Below are 16,640 nucleotides of genomic sequence, written 5' to 3'. Positions count from 1 at the left end.
AGGGGGAGACTGCAGCGGAAAGAGAATTCCAGAGTACCTGTAGTGCTTTATGATTGATACCTTTGTAGTTTGACAATTTACTTCACAAACTAGTAGTAATAGTACACAATGTTATTGTAGTAATCACAGTTATTACAATAAATAAAAAGTAGTTGTTCCATACTAGTGAAAGTGAACTTTTAAAAGAGGATTATAAAACTGCATTATTTAAATATACTTAAAAATGATTACTTAACATTTTGAGTTAAATCAAACAATCTCAATAATTTGATAATGCAATCAAAATTTGCAAACTTGAAACAGTATTTAACTTCTTCTGAGATTGAGCTTATATTAGCGTCCTTGAAAAGGGCCTCAGATAGCATCTCCATACAGGCAGAAGTGTCCGGCACATGCATAATAGGTGGTTAAGGGTTTCCTCTTTATAGCCGTACTTCCTTTTTATCACTCCTTTCAAGTTAATATTGATATAATCCTGGTGAAACAGTAAATAGGATTTGTAAATCAGATCCATGTGCTTGCATTTTTCTGACAAGATTAGATCTTCCTCCTTTTGAACATGAGTTAAGGTCTTCCTTACTACACTCTTTCATACAGATCAACTCAGTTAAAAATACATTTTCAAAATCTCACAAATTGTATAATTTAATGACCTTTATAAAAAATTCAGGTCCATATCTCGAATTCAAATAAATTAAAGATTTTAGGGTGACGGGAGCTGAGTTTACACAGTCACACAAATAATTTATAGTAGCTCCAGTATTGAGTGATGAGAGTAATTTTAAAATAATCTCCAGCCTGGTGACACAATGAAGGCTGGCAGATCGGAGATGTAAAAGTTGATGGATACTCTGTATATAGAATTTCTCAAGTTTGATAACTGTCTTCTTATTTAGAACGTGTGAAGCACAAAGTAGGAATGGAGTGAGTTTCATTCCTAAGGCTTTCAGAGAGTAGACTAAAGCTCTACCACCAAATGCTTTGGTGAATCTCATGATTGATGATTGATTTAGTGATAATGGTAGAGTTTGACTCCCTAATTGAGTAAATATTTGACCATGATAGCCTACTGTCAATCAAGTCGCAAGATAATTGTATTGGTTAACAGTTTCAAAATTGGTGCAAGCAAGTTCCCAGGTTATCTTCTTTGTTTACTTTCCAAACATCATTATTTTGGTTTTAGAGTGATTAGATGTTAATCCATTCCTGAGACCAAATGTGTTTAATTGCCCTTAAAGATGGTGTAATCTGTTCTGTGTTTGTGAAGGAATCACTAAGTCATCAGCATATGCCAAATGTGAGATCCTATGCATTCCCAATTTTGGGGTATCTCTTGATCTTGGCTCAGGAGGACGGGCAAATCGGCCATATACAAGGAGAATACAAGTGGAGCCAAGACACAGCCTTGTTTGAGTCCATTCTTGGTCTGTAATTTTTAGACAGGTAGTTTAAATATTGGTTATTAGCTGAGCGTGGAATAGGGGGATTACAAGGAAGCTGAATTCAACTGGAAGTTAAAATCAGGAAAGAATAGTTGTCACAATGACAAAGTAGTAACTGAGCTAGATTGGCGCTACGTTGCCTCTGTATACTGTGAGTCGCAGACCCCAGTACACAATATGGCATCCCGCCCTGACGCGCTGTAGCTCACCTCCTTTTGTGGCCAAAATATTATCAGTACCAGTGCCACTACAGATGTTCGCGAGTAGTCCAAATCCACTTTCCCATACCATGAGCCTCCGAGATATCCCACGTCTACTGCTGTGTAGTGCTTAGGTGCTTTTATGGTATTTTGATAGTGCCAGATTAATCCAGTTGACTGGCGCTGCGCTTACTCTGTCTGCCTGCTTAATGACTTACGCACAACATGCGGCTGCCTCCTGCTGCGTGCCTGAGATGCTGTGCTGGCCGGACCTTCCAACGGCAGTGGCAATAGTAGCTGTCAGCAATCGGCACAAGGGACTGGCACCCAGGCAATCCAGGCAATCGCAGCCAAGGAATGACGAGCAAATGAGGGGTTGCAATCGCACCTTCCCCCCCAGATCAACCACGAATCTAAAAGGCCGCTGACACCAGCAGCAATGATGAACAACAGCGAATGCGGTGGATGTAGTAAAGGCATGGTGAATGTAGCAGCTCTATCCACACAGAGCAGTGCAGAGTTCATGAAGTTGAGGCAAGTTCAAGTTCACTGAGTGAGTACCAATGTACTTCACATATAGACCAAAAGCTGCTAGGAAAGGGACCTAAATGTTCACATTGCACATTTGTCTTTCTGACTAGCCTAAAGACAAAGATGTTGTATGTGAAATACTAGTATGGGATACCTCATGCTGCTTTGTGCTTTTCAAGCATGCGGTGCACCCATTAGTTCTTATACACAGAACTCTAAACTTATTTTCTCATCCATGAATGGATACATTGCTCCCTACTTCTTCTTGTGTCACATCTTCATCTTCAAGAGTTTCATAGCTGGCCTGATGAAAACACTGTTATGACATTTAAGTAGGGTGTTAAGGAATCAGTTACTTTATTCATTACTGTTTGAGCTGTCCAAACAGAGCTGGAATATAGGCATCTCGATTCACTGCTGCTTGTGCTGTATTGCATGCTTCTAGATATACATTTGCATGTATAATATTGAGTGAAATACATATTTTTAATGATATCAGTGCAAGGAACCAAAATACTTTTCTTTATCACAATATTCAATATATCCTTTCAAAGGTTGTAAATGCACATGAGGGGAGCATTAGCAGTCCATGTATTCAATTAATAATAAAGATAATTTGATGGTTTCAAGTAACTCAAACCTGATGTGTATGGGTATTCAAACATTGCACTGCTGATGTCTATACTGGTTTTTAAAAGCCCTGAACCACTGTTTTAGGCTCAAGCAGCAGACAAGGGCCTATAATGCGGGAGAGGGCCTTTAACAACCAGTATAGCCTAAGGCAGAAGAGCTATAAGGCTATTAGAACAATTCCCTCACTGAAGAAGGTAGAAGGCTCTAAATTAAAAAGGGAGAAACAGAAAGACAAATATTGTAATGGTAGAGCAGAGGGCTTATACCAGCCATTATTAGCACTGTGCCACTCCCTTGTCTGCAATGGAGCTCCCAACATTCCAGTGTTATAATATAGCCTTATAGCCCACCGTAGCAGGGATATACTGGCCATTAAAGGCCCTCTCCAGCGTTCAAGGGCCTTTAACAAGGGAACTGGACTTTAATGCCGGTATAGCCTAGCTACAGAGGGCTATAAGGCTATTAGAACATTCTGCCACTAGAGGGCAGAATGTTCTAACAAATAAAACAAAGGCCTCACGAAGCCTGAGTGGATTTAAATACCCTTGGGCTCCCTGAAGCCTTTGTTCACAGCAACCATTAGAAGCCCAGAACACTCCATTGTTTTCAATGGAGCTCTCAACATTCTAATAAACAATATATTAGAGCAGAAATCAAGACACAGGCATTTTAACTATGGGATCTGTATGGATGCACAACTCTATGCATAAAACACTTCTTTCTGCATGACCAAATAGAACAAGCTCCGACTAAAGTTAAATATTATGTTTTAGTTAGAATGGCATTACCTGATGCTACAGGACAAGGCACTGTAGAAGAACCCTTGCAGTGAAAGATTTTCGGAAAAATATGGAATGAAAAAGTACAGCATGGGTAATAATAGCATCCTTTAAATTAGCAAAATAGTTCTTATCTTAATACAAACATAATACATTTCTCTTAGAACCCATGTATGAGCGATGCCAATGGCCATACAGTATATGGTACACTACAGTGGGTGTTTTTGGTGAGCGAGAGGATCAGTTGTGTGTCATCGGCGTAGGAAACAATGGTGAGGTTGTGTGAGTGGACGATGTTGGCGAGCAGTGCCATGTAGATGTTGAAGTGGGTAGGGCTGAGGGATGATCCTTGGGGCACACCGCAGATGATCTTGGTGGCTTCGGAACGGAAAGGTGGGAGGCGGACCCTCTGGGTTCTGTCGGTGAGGAAGGAGGTGATCCAGTCCAGGGCTTTGTCAAGTATTCCTGCGTTGTGTTGGCATAGGATGTGGTGGCTGACGGTGTTGAATGTGGCCGAGAGGTTCAGGAGGATGAGGGCCACGGTTTTGCCATTGTCCAGAAGGGTCCTGATGTCGTCTGTGGCAGCGATGAGGGCGGTTTTGGTGCTGTGATTGCTGCAGAATCCGGATTGGGATGGGTCCAGGATGTTGTTCTCCTCAAGGAAGTGGGTCAGTTGCCTGTTGCCGATCTTTTCGGGAACGGAAGAAGGGAGATGGGGCGAAAGTTCTTGAGGTCCTTTGGGTCCGCTGTGGGTTTCTTGAGTAGGGCGTTGATTTCGGAGTTCTTCCAGCTTTCCGAGAAGGTGGCGGTCTCAAAGGAGCTGTTGATGATCTTTCGAAGTTGGGGAGCGATGATGCGGGTTGCTTTGTTGAAGATGTGGTGAGGGCAGGGGTCTGTTGGTGAGCCGGAGTGGATGGTGTTCATGGTTTTGACGGTATCGTCGTCATTGACGTGTGTCCAGGAGAGAAGGTGGATGGTGAGGCTGGGGGGGAATGGTTCTGCAGTGTTGGCGGCTGTAGGGAAAGTCTGGGTGTTGAAGCTGTCGTGGATGTCTGTGATCTTGCGGTGAAAGAAGTTGGCTAGGGAGTCACATAGGTCCTGCGACAGTGGGATGTCGTTGGAGTTGGAGCTGGGGTTGGAGAGGTCCTTCACGATGTTGAAGAACCCTTTGCTGTTGTGTGCGTTGTTGTCGATGCGTTCCTTGAAGGAGGACCTTTTGGTGGCTTGGATGAGTTGGTGGTGTTTGCGGATGGCGTTCTTTAGGACTGTGTGGTTTTCCGTTGTCTTTTCGTGGCGCCACTTTTTCTCGAGTCTTTGGCAAGTCCTCTTGCTTCCCTGGAGGTCGGTGGTGAACCAGCTGGCCTTTCTGTCGATGCGTCTGTTTGAGGGTTTTTTGATCGGGGCAAGAGTGTTGGCGCAGTCGTCAACCCATTGCCTACGGTTGCTGGCGGCTGTGTCGGTGTTGGTGGTATTTGACGGTGGGTCTCGAGAGAGGGTGGTGATGAGCTGGTCTTCCGTGACCTTGTTCCAGCTGCGGTAGGGGATCCGTAGCGGGTGGCGGTGTGTGGCAGGTTTCTTGAAGGTGAAGTGGATGCAACGGTGGTCGATCCAGTGGAGTTTGGTGGTGTGGCTGATGCTGACGTGGTTGCTGGCTGAGAGGAAGGGGTCGAGCATCTGACCCGCGGTGTGGGTAGGGGTCCGGACGAGCTGTTTGAGTCAGAGGTTGGCGAGGTTATCGAGCAGAGTGGCGGAGTTGCTGTCGTCTGCGTTCTCGAGGTGGACCGATTAGGATGTAGTCTGTGGACGCAAGAGCGTGCATGCTGACGATGTCAGAGATGGCGTTGATGAACTGTGGCCGGGGACCGGGGGGTCTGTAGACGAGTTTTCCTCTGAGAGTGGTGTTGGGGTTGGTGTGGATCTGGAAGTGCAGGTGTTCAGCGGTGCTGAAGGCATCTGTCATGCAGGTCGAGACTCTGAGGGTATTTCTGTAGACGATGGCGATTCCTCCTCCTGGTTTGTGGTGCGGTCCCTTCTGGTGATCTTGTATCCATCTGGAATGGCTATGGCAATGTCGGGGGCCGAGGAGGGGTTCATCTAGGTCTCTGTTAGGAAGGCAACGTCCGGGTAGGCGAGTAAGTCAAGAGTTCGATGGCTAGCTTGTGGACGGAGCGGGTCTTGAGGAGTATGCAACTGAGGTGGTTGCGTTCTGCTCTCACGGGTGGAGTGGGGCGCGCGGGTGTTTGGCGGCTGGTGAAGCTGCAGTCACGGCAGGTGAAGGGTCCGTGGGTGAGTGTCCGGCTGGCCTGTAGGCAGTTTGATGATCAGCCGGTGTTGAGTCCTTGGAGGAAGCCAGCGTCGTAACGTCGTCGGGTGTCGTGGTTCTTGTGAGGGGCAGGGGTTCTGGCACTGGGAGTGGTCTAGGCGCGGACGGGCGCAGACGAGCTTGCCTTAGGTGCGACTGCTCAGCGGTCTGCATTATATAGGGGAGGGGAGGGAGGCTCAGCTGGGAGGCGGGAGAATGGGCACGGGTAGAGGGGCGGGACCAGGGCAGCAGTGGCGGGAACAGGGGACGGCACAGATGGGGAGGGAATCCGTGAAATTGACACGGAATGAACAAAATGGAAACAGAAGCTGGAAGTTAAGCGGGCACAAAAAGGAAAACAGAAGCTGGAAATTAGCGGGCACAAAAGGGAAAACAAAGGCTGGAAATTGGCAAGCACAAAAGGACAACAGAAGCTGGAATTTAGCTGGCACAAACGAAAACAGAAGCTGGAAATTAGCGGGCACAGGGCACGTAACAAGTGATAAAACTTTGCACAAATCACGAAAAGAAAACCTTGGAGGCAGTAGCCTCGAATACCCAGGGCCGGGGGCTCCGCAGGCAGCGACGGAGAGCTGGAGCTGCGGAGAGAGTGCAGGCCTATGACTGGAGTCAAGGTCTTGATTTGTGATAGACATTTTATACTCTGCATTTTTATACACAACTGCTTATTAAATTACCACAACACTTCCAACTACAATTAGTGGAAATAAAATCCTTTCGAATTCTGTAGCTAAGCATTTATAAAGTATTACTAGCCATGCGTTCTAATATAGCTCTATTTTTATTCTCTAGTCCCTGTGACAAAGAAATCCACAGTGTGCAGTTTCAAAGAGTGGAGCAACTGTAGTAGCCCACATCTATCACAGTTTGGACAGGATACAATTCACATTAGCAAATACTAACTGCCTAATCTAGCTGTTTGTGCACATACATTTTCAAGATATGCAACATAAAAGCACACACTGCTGCAGAATATATTGCGATTCAAAGCCCTCTTGTATGACATTATCTCCCTCTCAAAATGTTAAACATCTAAGTGACAAGCTCCACTCTCAAAATATTTTTGTAAATAACAATGATAGGTGCTTGGTCACAGATAGAAAATTCTATAGAGAATTGGCCTTACATTTTGCAACAGTATTTCTCTGATGAAGGCAAACTACCAAATAAAACATTTTTGGTGTCCTCAAATGTGCATCGCACTGCTTTTTGCTTTGCATTAATATTTATCTTTATTTTCCTACTTAACAATTTAAGTATTTTTATTCCAGTGTGAACAATAAAAGTTCCACATACATATTATTAACTGGAGGAAAAAGCAAATCAGTGAAAGGATGTGATGCATACCTTTGTTTCGATCATTGATAATTTTGTGTTTACAGTTAGATCTATATCCGTTGACACCATCTTTTAGGCAATACATTTTATTAGGGTTTCTTTGCATGAATTGAAATCATATGTATATGCCTATTAGCAATGGGCATATATGTGGGTCTGAGCAATGTGTTTTGTTTTTCTGATTTACGTTTGATTCTTCTGCATTCTTTAAATGGAGTTTGTAGATTGCTTGAAAGGTCAGGCATGCTGAAAACTTCTCCTTCTAAATAGGACTCATTACAATTTAAATGTGACTGTCTTTTAATGAATAAAACCAGATTCTATTAAAGCAAAGCCATCCATTGTCTACATTTAACCATTGTAATAGTGGGCTGCATCTCAAAGAATCAAGAACAGACCATGAATGAATTCTAATGCTATAAACACCATTTTATTATCTAGAACTATCCATATTTTTTTTCAAGTGTGACATTTAAGAAAATGTCAGAAACAGACTCATGAGTATTACACCCATGCATGATGAAAAACATGCTGCTTAAGTTGCAAAGACATTTTATCATTACTTTACACTATTTTCACATTAACGGCATAACATGTTCTCTCCATTTGGAGCTTTCACTGTAGCTTTTATTTTTGTGGGCTATAAAATTATGAACAAATTATGTTTTCATCTGCATCTTTTAGTGGTAAGCTGAAAGGATTGTATTGATAGTGAATTGCTGTTTATGCAGGTGTTGATCTGTGTTTCCTTACATTTGCAGTGATGCTGAGGACCATAAACCACTAAAGAAGGGAAGCCGGACACCATCAGACAGGACTGTGAAAAAAGAGGACAGTGATGATAGCTTAGTTGACTATGGGGAAGGTGTCAATGGACAATTCAACGAGGATGGCTCCTTTATTGGACAATACAGTGGTAAAAAAGAGAAAGAACCTGTTGAAGGAAATGAAAGCTCAGAGGCACCTTCTCCTGTTAACGCCATGAATTCTTTTGTGTGATCTATTAGCTCACTTCCAATGTCATTCTCCGTTATGTTCAAAGCACTTGTACATCTCCCTGCTGGTACCCAGAACCTGCTGGAGACAGACTAAGATCAATACATTCATGATGTTAAAACGTGTGAGGTCACTGGGTTGTATGAAAATAACATTGTTTCAAGTAAGAGTAAATCACAGTGAACACCACAAATGTACTGGATATTGTGGATTTAGGCCTCTCTGCTTTTTAAAGGAAAGAACTAGTCATCAAAATGTATCATCTAAAACTACTACATGTCTTTAAAAAGATAATGCATGAAAAATGCTAAATATTTCATGTACACACATCTGTAGGTTCTAAAGGTATGGTTTGATATGTTGTCACAGAGTCCAAAGCTGAGTTCCCGGATATTAAGTGCGTTTTCCTTGTCAGAGTATTATAATAGTTGTATTACAGTATATAGATCTCAATGTCTTTGTGGACATTGTTTTGAAATCGGTGACTTCAATGTATAGTTATCATTTGTCCTTTTGCAAGATTTTAGGACATGTATGTATATAATTGCTGAATAATTTAAATATGATACAATTGCATTTGCTGAAGCTTAAAGAGATAGTTATTAGCTCTTTGCTCCTTTCATTTCAAAGCGTTCTGACTCCATCAAGTATTACTGTACTACAGTGCTCCATTCCTACACTGTATTTTCATTGTGTTGCTAAGAATACATACAACTACATGCATCAAAATGTGTTTTTGGAATTGTGGCACCATTGTACTAAATTACCAACAGACACCAATTCCATTCAACAATGGGCAAAGAACATTCAGTGCCTTTCTACAATATGCATTCCATGGTGTACTGTACTGCTAAAAACAGTTGGTGCAGTGAACTTTGGTTGGTGGGCTGGAGCCTTTGCCAAAAAAAACTTGTTGAAAAGGTAGAAAAGCTATGGAAACACAGTGCTGCAAAAATAGGAGTAAATTGTACATTTTTGTATTGACTTGTATTATGGTATAAAACTTAGGTAAATCTATTTAAAAAAAAAGCTTTATAGACAGGTTATAAAATGCTGTCATTGCCTTATGCCATTCATACATTCAATGGCTGGTTATATTTCAGCAGTCCAGGAGCATGCAAGCTATATAGATGCATAGTTTCAACTGTGTTTGCAAGAACATCATCTGCCACAGTGGCTGACATGCCTTCAAGTGAATACTCAACACTGTAGCCTTCTCTGAAAATAAACAACCATTCATAGCTGTTGCTAACTTTCTTCACCATTAGATATTTTCACAAATATTACCATGGATTAAAAGTAAACAAACAGAAATTGAAATAGAGCAGATACTTATATATCCACTATTCCACACACATTAGTTGCCTCCATATATCAAGTGATATAACAGCCTATGGTTGAAGGAATGCTCAATTTCATTTGCCAATAAATTGGTTGTTCATAACTTGCATCAAGTTTAATTTTAAGTTACCTTTTTATATGTAGATATTTTGTTGAATTTGTAAATACACCTAAAATGTAGATGCTATATGATTATATGTGGTATAAACCAGGAAAGAAAAAAAAGCTTATGTTGTACTGTTTGAGATGTACAATGGACAATGGATTGTGTGGTGTTGTAAAGGCATCTACCTAGAAATGTTTATTTTGCTGTGAATTGATATAGTGAACAATTGTACTGCAGATTTACAGAGCTTGTGTCAATACAGCAAACCATTTTACATCCTATAGCAAATGTCGGTAAAGCACAATGTGGAATTGAAAAAAGCACCATTCAAGACTGCTATTAAAGCTTTTTATTGTGCCATTCTTTTTTTCACAAGACCTGATTAATTCAACAACAAAAGACATGTGATAAACTACAAAGCACAAGGAGATTTTGAAAAATATATTGGTGACAACCAGAGTTATCATAATCCTATGTAACTATAGATGCTAAATGCATTGTGCATGTAAGGGAACAAATACAGGCTCACTTCTGTAAAAGTGCAACACATTTTGTATAAAAAAATAAATGTTGTTTTAAACTTTGAACTTACATTTGTGTATTGAAATCATACATTTGTACAGTGCATGCTATAAAGGTAATATTCCATTAATATTTTTTTCTCATTTGGAAGTTGCATAACATCTCAATAAGTCAAAAGTGAATTATGAACTAAAGTCATCATCTTTTATACCAATATCAAACTGACAAATACAACTGAGTTTCATGAACTCAGCAATGCAGGGCGAGGTGATAGGCATCAGTGCCCTAAGATTATAGATATTGCAGGTGTTACATCACATAACATTGGATTGGTGACAACTTCATTGGAAGTCAGAATTATATAAACATTTACACCAGTGATGGGAAGTTAAGTGTTTTGTAAACAATATTGACTGAAAACTAAACACAGGATATTTTTGTTTTAAAAAAAACCATGGCTGGCAAATGATCATTAATATGCTCAGGAGTGAATCTTGATGATTTACAAGGAGTGCAAAGGAGCCTACATGGATTTCAAGCTGTACCATAAGGACATCCATTACAGTCCCTGGGGTCCCTGAAATGGTGCCCCTGGCAATGACATTTATTGAAATGCATACATGTAAGTTTGTTTCTTTCTTTAAAGATGCATAAAATAACTGTGGAACCAAAACAGACATTTTCATTGGTTTTCCTTAGCCTTTCCAAATAACTTCACACAGAAGTCTTGAAAAATGATCTGGAATCTGATAGGTAACTTCGTCTGGTGAATATTTAATGTGATTGTGTGTCGTTTTGAGAGATCAATACAATTGGAAGACCTGCAGCTAAGAGCAAACCTTTATTTTGAGCTGGCCTAGTCATTTGTAAGCACAAAATATGTATTATTAAATTGTATTACCATGCACTCATAAATTTTAAAAGGTACAATAATTGCAATTTAGTGCTGACACAGTGAAATAAGGTAATATCTTAATATGTTTGTGTTTTTATACAGTGAAAACATTACCATGGGTTATTGGAGAACCTTACAGATGTAAAATAAGTCACACATATAGTATATTGAATACAATGACAGTTTACACCAGATATATAAAAGGAAATGAAAGTATATACAGCATCATTACAAAATACTTACTAAAGTGGAGGTCATGAAGATACATAGGTACATGTATAAGAAGCACATATAGTATAACTAGACATTGCAATAGTACATCTTAATAACAGATATAAAATAATAAGACATATTTTGAAAAGAAAATAATAGGTACAATCTTTAGTTCTATACAGGTCGGAGCAGAGGTATATTGCATTTGAAAGTTTATTTATTTATTTATTTTAGGTTTTTATAGAGCGCGTAGTCACCCAAAAGTATCCCAGCGCTAAACCTCGTGGTCCTGATAGATGAAGGTACGGGGGTGAACGTAGTTTAAGGGAAAAGAAAGGTTTTAAGAGATTTCCTGAAGCGCAGGAGGTTAGGTTCTGATCTAAGTTTCAAGGGGAGCGCGTTCCATTGTTTCGCTGTGTGGACTGAGAAGCGGCGACCTCCTGCGCGGGCCTTTTTTACCCTGGGAACCACAATAAGATTTTCATGGTCCGATCGAAGCGCTCTTGTCGGTCTGTAGGGTGTGATCCAGTTGTTAAGAATTGGTGGGCCCGCGTTGTGAAGCACTTTGTGAGCCAGGCATAGGGCCTTGAATCTCACTCTTTCCCTGATCGGAAGCCAGTGTAGTTTTTTCAGTGCGGGTTTGGCTGATGTTCTGGCTGGGGTATTCGTGAGCAGCCGGGCAGCGGCATTCTGGGTTTTCTGTAGTATTTGGAGAGTGGTTTCCGGGGCTCCTAAATAAATGGCATTGCTGTAGTCCAACCTGGACACAACTAGGCCTTGGATCAGCAGTAGTCGGGACTGTAAAGGGAGTAGGGAGAGCACCTTTCTACATGATCTTAATAGGCCGTAACAGATGCTGGCCGTTTTCCTTGCCTGCGTTCTGAAGGTGAGGTCTTTCTCTAACCATACTCCCAAACTCTTAACTTCCGTCTTAGGGGCAGGGGGTTCACCCATACAGACGGGCCAGATGTTTGGGGGTAGAATCAGTGTTTTTTGACCTAGGAGAAGAATCTCCGTTTTTGACCCATTTAATTTCAGTGCTGAGTCGCTCATCCATTGATGTATATTGGAGAGGCAGTCATGGAGATTGGAAGGCTCTAGCTTGGGGTGAGAGAGAGTTAACACCAGCTGAGTGTCGTCAGCATAACTGACGATGGTGACTCCAAATGGGGAGACCAACTCCTCCAGTGGGGCCATGTACACGTTAAATAACGTGGGGCTTAGTGATGAGCCCTGTGGCACACCACACCGGAGGGGGATGGCGGGGGAACGGCCTTCACATTCCCAGACTTGGAAAGAGCGTTGGTAGAGAAAGGACGAGAGCCATTTCAGCGCTGTATCTTTCACTCCGATGTTTTCTAGGCGTTGGGTTAAGACCTGGTGGCTGACAGTGTCGAATGCCGCGCTCAAATCCAGGAGGACCACTGCCACTGATCCTCCTGTATCGAGAATTTCTCTGGTCTTCTCCACTGCTGCGAGGAGAGCGGTGTCAGTGCCCTGACCTGGTCGAAAACCCGTCTGTGAGTTCTTGAGGAGATGGTTGGTTTCCAGGAATTGAGACAGTTTTTTATTTACGAGTTTCTCTGCGACCTTACCAATCCAAGGGAGGAGAGAGATTGGTCTGTAATTTGATAGATCCTCAGGGTCTAGTGATGGTTTCTTAAGAAGCTCTTTCACGACCGCCTCCTTCCAACTCGAAGGGACTTCACCTTGGACTAAAGAGGTGTTGATTAGGGCGGTCAGCGGGGGCACTACGGTTTGAGTTATATCTTTGAGAAATCTTATGGGTACTGGGTCACTGGGGGCGCCACTCTTGATTGAAGCAAATGTTGCTGCAACTTCCTCCATGGTGACCGGGCCGAGTAACGGCAGCTGGGGTGTATCGGGTTTCGCAGAGGAATTCCTCTGTAAGGGAGGTAGGTCCTTAATTTTTCCAGTGGTGTCTGGTTTAGCAGCGGGAAGGGAGGCAAGGATTTTTTTAATTTTTTCGTCAAAAAAGGTAGCTAGATTGACACATTTTTTTTCCGCTGTTTTGGGGTCCATAGGTTTTTGTGGGGGGTCAGGGACATGGAGGAGCTCTTTAAGGATAAGGAAGGTCTCCTTGGCTGAGCAGGAGGAATTCTTTATTTTTTCCTCATAAAAGGCACTTTTGGCATTACGAAGTGCTAGTTTGTACGCTTTCATGGACAACTGAAAGGCATCTTTTTCCTTCACAGACTTATTTTTCCTCCAAGTGCGTTCAGTTCTTTTGCACTCCTTCCTTAATGCGTTCAGGGAAGGTGTGTACCATGGAGCTGGGTTGATCCTTTTGATATGTTTAAGGGTGCTGGTTAGTGGGACAAGGCTGTCTAGGGAGTGGGTGAGCCAACCGTTAAATTCTCTATCCGCCGTGTTGGGATCCGAGGAGATAGGTGCGGTGGATTCTCTTAACTTAGCTTCCCATTCCTCTGGTCTCAGCTTGTGCCACCGTCTCCCGAGTGTCCTTGTTTTCTGTGTTAGAGCCGGGGTAGTTTGGAGGTGCCAATACATGGGGACCAGTAAGTGGTCTGTCCATGGGAGGGGGGTGGGATCTTGGGTTTTGAGGTTCCTAATATTTGTAAAGATCGGGTCCAAAAGCTGGCCTTTCTCATGGGTAGCTTTTGAGTTCAGAAGATGTAGGTCAACTGATGCAAGATCTGCTAGTAGGTTAGCTGCGGTGTTATCCGCAGAGTCCAAAAAATGCAGATTCAGATCTCCTAGGAGGAGAAAATTGGAGGCAGTAATTGTTTTTAGTGTGATGTGATCCATCAAAGTACCGGAGAATTCCCCTAGTGAGCCTGGCGGTCGGTACACTAGTAGTCCCGACAGTGAGATTGTTGGCGAGATCTGGAAAATGAAGTTGCAGTTTTCACAGTCTTTGACAGTTCCACTGTCGATTCTGCAAGTGAAGTAATCTTTGTGAAGTATTGCTAACCCGCCGCCTCTGCCGACTGGTCTATTCAAAGAGCAAATTTGATAACCTGGTGGGACTGCATTAACCATGTCAAAGTCACTGTTTGGTGTCATCCATGTCTCTGTCAGAAACAATATGTCCAGCATAGAATTCTGGACGAAGATATTTATCTCATGAGCATGTCTTACAAGAGACCTGCAGTTCAGAAGGCCGAGTCGAAGTGCTTGGCCGTGTTCCGTTTCCTCTGTCGGATTGCAGAGGGTGCAGCCCGTGAAAGCGGTGTCTTCCTTAAGGATGTACTTGCACTGGGGATGTTTATTCGTGTTCCAAGCTCGAAACGTATCTTGGGTGTAGGTTATGCGCCTTTGAGAGTCGGGCATAGTGTCTAGGCCTAAGGCCGTCTGGGCCCGGACGGGCCCAGACGGGCTTGCCTTTGGCGCGCCTTCGGCGCGCTGACGGCGCGCCCGCTGCACCCGTCCGCTGCGCGTCCGGAAGTGGCACATACTTATAAGGGGAAAGTGACGTCTGAAGAGGGCGTGGCCTCGTCAAAGGGGGCGTGTCCCTGCTTGGTGCCGAGGACGGCGAGGAAAAGCCTAACACTGCTTTGTTTTGCCCGTGTCAGCGATAAAATCCGCTGCGCGGGAGTTACAGATGTCGTGGAGAAAGGTGAGCGAGTTTCAAGAATATTTTTAAAATCACAGGATGAAGTAACAATCAAGGTTAAAATTGCGCTAGCCTAGCTCCCGGCTTCCGCCTCAGGAGACACGAGTGTTGCTAGGGTCACTTGCATTCAGCGGCGCCTAAATAGTGTGCTCTGGTGGGCGTGGCCTCGTCAAAGGGGGCGTGTCCCTGCTTGGTGCCGAGGACGGCGAGGAAAAGCCTAACACTGCTTTGTTTTGCCCGTGTCAGCGATAAAATCCGCTGCGCGGGAGTTACAGATGTCGTGGAGAAAGGTGAGCGAGTTTCAAGACTATTTTTAAAATCACAGGATGAAGTAACAATCAAGGTTAAAATTGCGCTAGCCTAGCTCCCGGCTTCCGCCTCAGGAGACACGAGTGTTGCTAGGGTCACTTGCATTCAGCGGCGCCTAAATAGTGTGCTCTGGTGGGCGTGGCCTCGTCAAAGGGGGCGTGTCCCTGCTTGGTGCCGAGGACGGCGAGGAAAAGCCTAACACTGCTTTGTTTTGCCCGTGTCAGCGATAAAATCCGCTGCGCGGGAGTTACAGATGTCGTGGAGAAAGGTGAGCGAGTTTCAAGAATATTTTTAAAATCACAGGATGAAGTAACAATCAAGGTTAAAATTGCGCTAGCCTAGCTCCCGGCTTCCGCCTCAGGAGACACGAGTGTTGCTAGTTTAGTGATGTTTAAACAGAACCAGCTTGAGGTCTTTCTTGAAAGTCAAATAAAAAGTAGTGTTGCGAAGAGATGGTGGAAATGAGTCTCAGATTTTAGTATTGCAACTTGAGAATGATAGAGCCAAAGTGCTTTCTGTTTCAAAGGCAAGGCAAGGAACTCCAGAAGAGAATATTTTCAACTTTTATATATATCGGCATTACCGGAAAGAAAAGAAATCTGATTACGTCTTTTACTCCCAGTGATAAGATGTGCAGCTCCAAGATGAGCTGCCTTTAGTAATGCAAGGTGTATTATTTAGTATGCCTGTTAAGTGCAAGGTGCCACAATTAAATCCTGATAGAATAAAGATTGTACCTATTATTTTCTTTTCAAAATATTTTAAGTGGATTTGTGTTAGAACTGATTTCGATGTTGGTCGGAAAGCCTCTGACCACTGGTTGGATGCTTTCCAACCGACATTGTGGGTCGTATTACAATGACAGCAGTCGGAGTATAAACTGGCAGGGCAATCTGACTTGGTTCCAGTCAGAAGGACCTCATAATCCCTAATGGATGGGGTTTCCGCCATCGGGATTATGATGCCACTTTCCGACAACAGTTCCATGTCGGCCTTTCCAACATGGAGCTGCTGTTGGATAGTATTTTTGGTGGCCCCTAGCAGGGCCCCCTTCCCCATTGGCCCTCCACTTCTGGCCCTGGGATGCACCTATGGTGCTCCCCTTCACATACCTGCATCGTGTGGTAGGTACTTCACGTGGCAGCCACACAATGCAGGGATGTGCAAAAACTTCAATTTTTCAATGGGAGCATGTGCTTCGGGGGGTTTGGCCCTCCGCACAAGCTCCCATTGAGAAATTGAAGTTTGCGACCCCAGCATGTACAGTTGCATCCTAATTGTGATGTTGGAACCGCCAACCTGAGGACTGTCTGTTCCAAATCTGGATCGAAATCAGGCCCTATATGTATTAAGATTGTCCATTTAGGTTGGAAATTGGTGCCCTTCATTATAAATGGTTTAAAATGTGAAGTGAATA

General features: G+C 43.2%; 1 protein-coding gene across 16 annotated transcripts in view; it reads left to right on the top strand.

The window, feature by feature from the left end:
• The window catches only part of NRCAM (neuronal cell adhesion molecule), a 971,555-nt gene extending 961,277 nt beyond the window's left edge, over positions 1-10,278 (top strand). For all 16 annotated transcript variants that reach the window (XM_085653084.1, XM_085653089.1, XM_085653092.1 and 13 more), the window contains one exon: positions 8,008-10,278. In XM_085653084.1, the coding sequence (XP_085509210.1) occupies positions 8,008-8,245 (238 nt within the window). In that variant the 3' untranslated portion in view covers positions 8,246-10,278. The remainder of the gene's footprint in view (positions 1-8,007) is intronic.
• The last annotated feature ends 6,362 nt before the right edge of the window (positions 10,279-16,640 follow it).

The sequence above is a fragment of the Triturus cristatus genome, chromosome 4_1, assembly GCF_964204655.1.
Source record: "Triturus cristatus chromosome 4_1, aTriCri1.1, whole genome shotgun sequence".
Classification (NCBI taxonomy): domain Eukaryota; kingdom Metazoa; phylum Chordata; class Amphibia; order Caudata; family Salamandridae; genus Triturus; species Triturus cristatus.
Note: the sequence above shows the minus strand (reverse complement) of the source record. Positions and strands in the feature narration are given on the sequence as shown.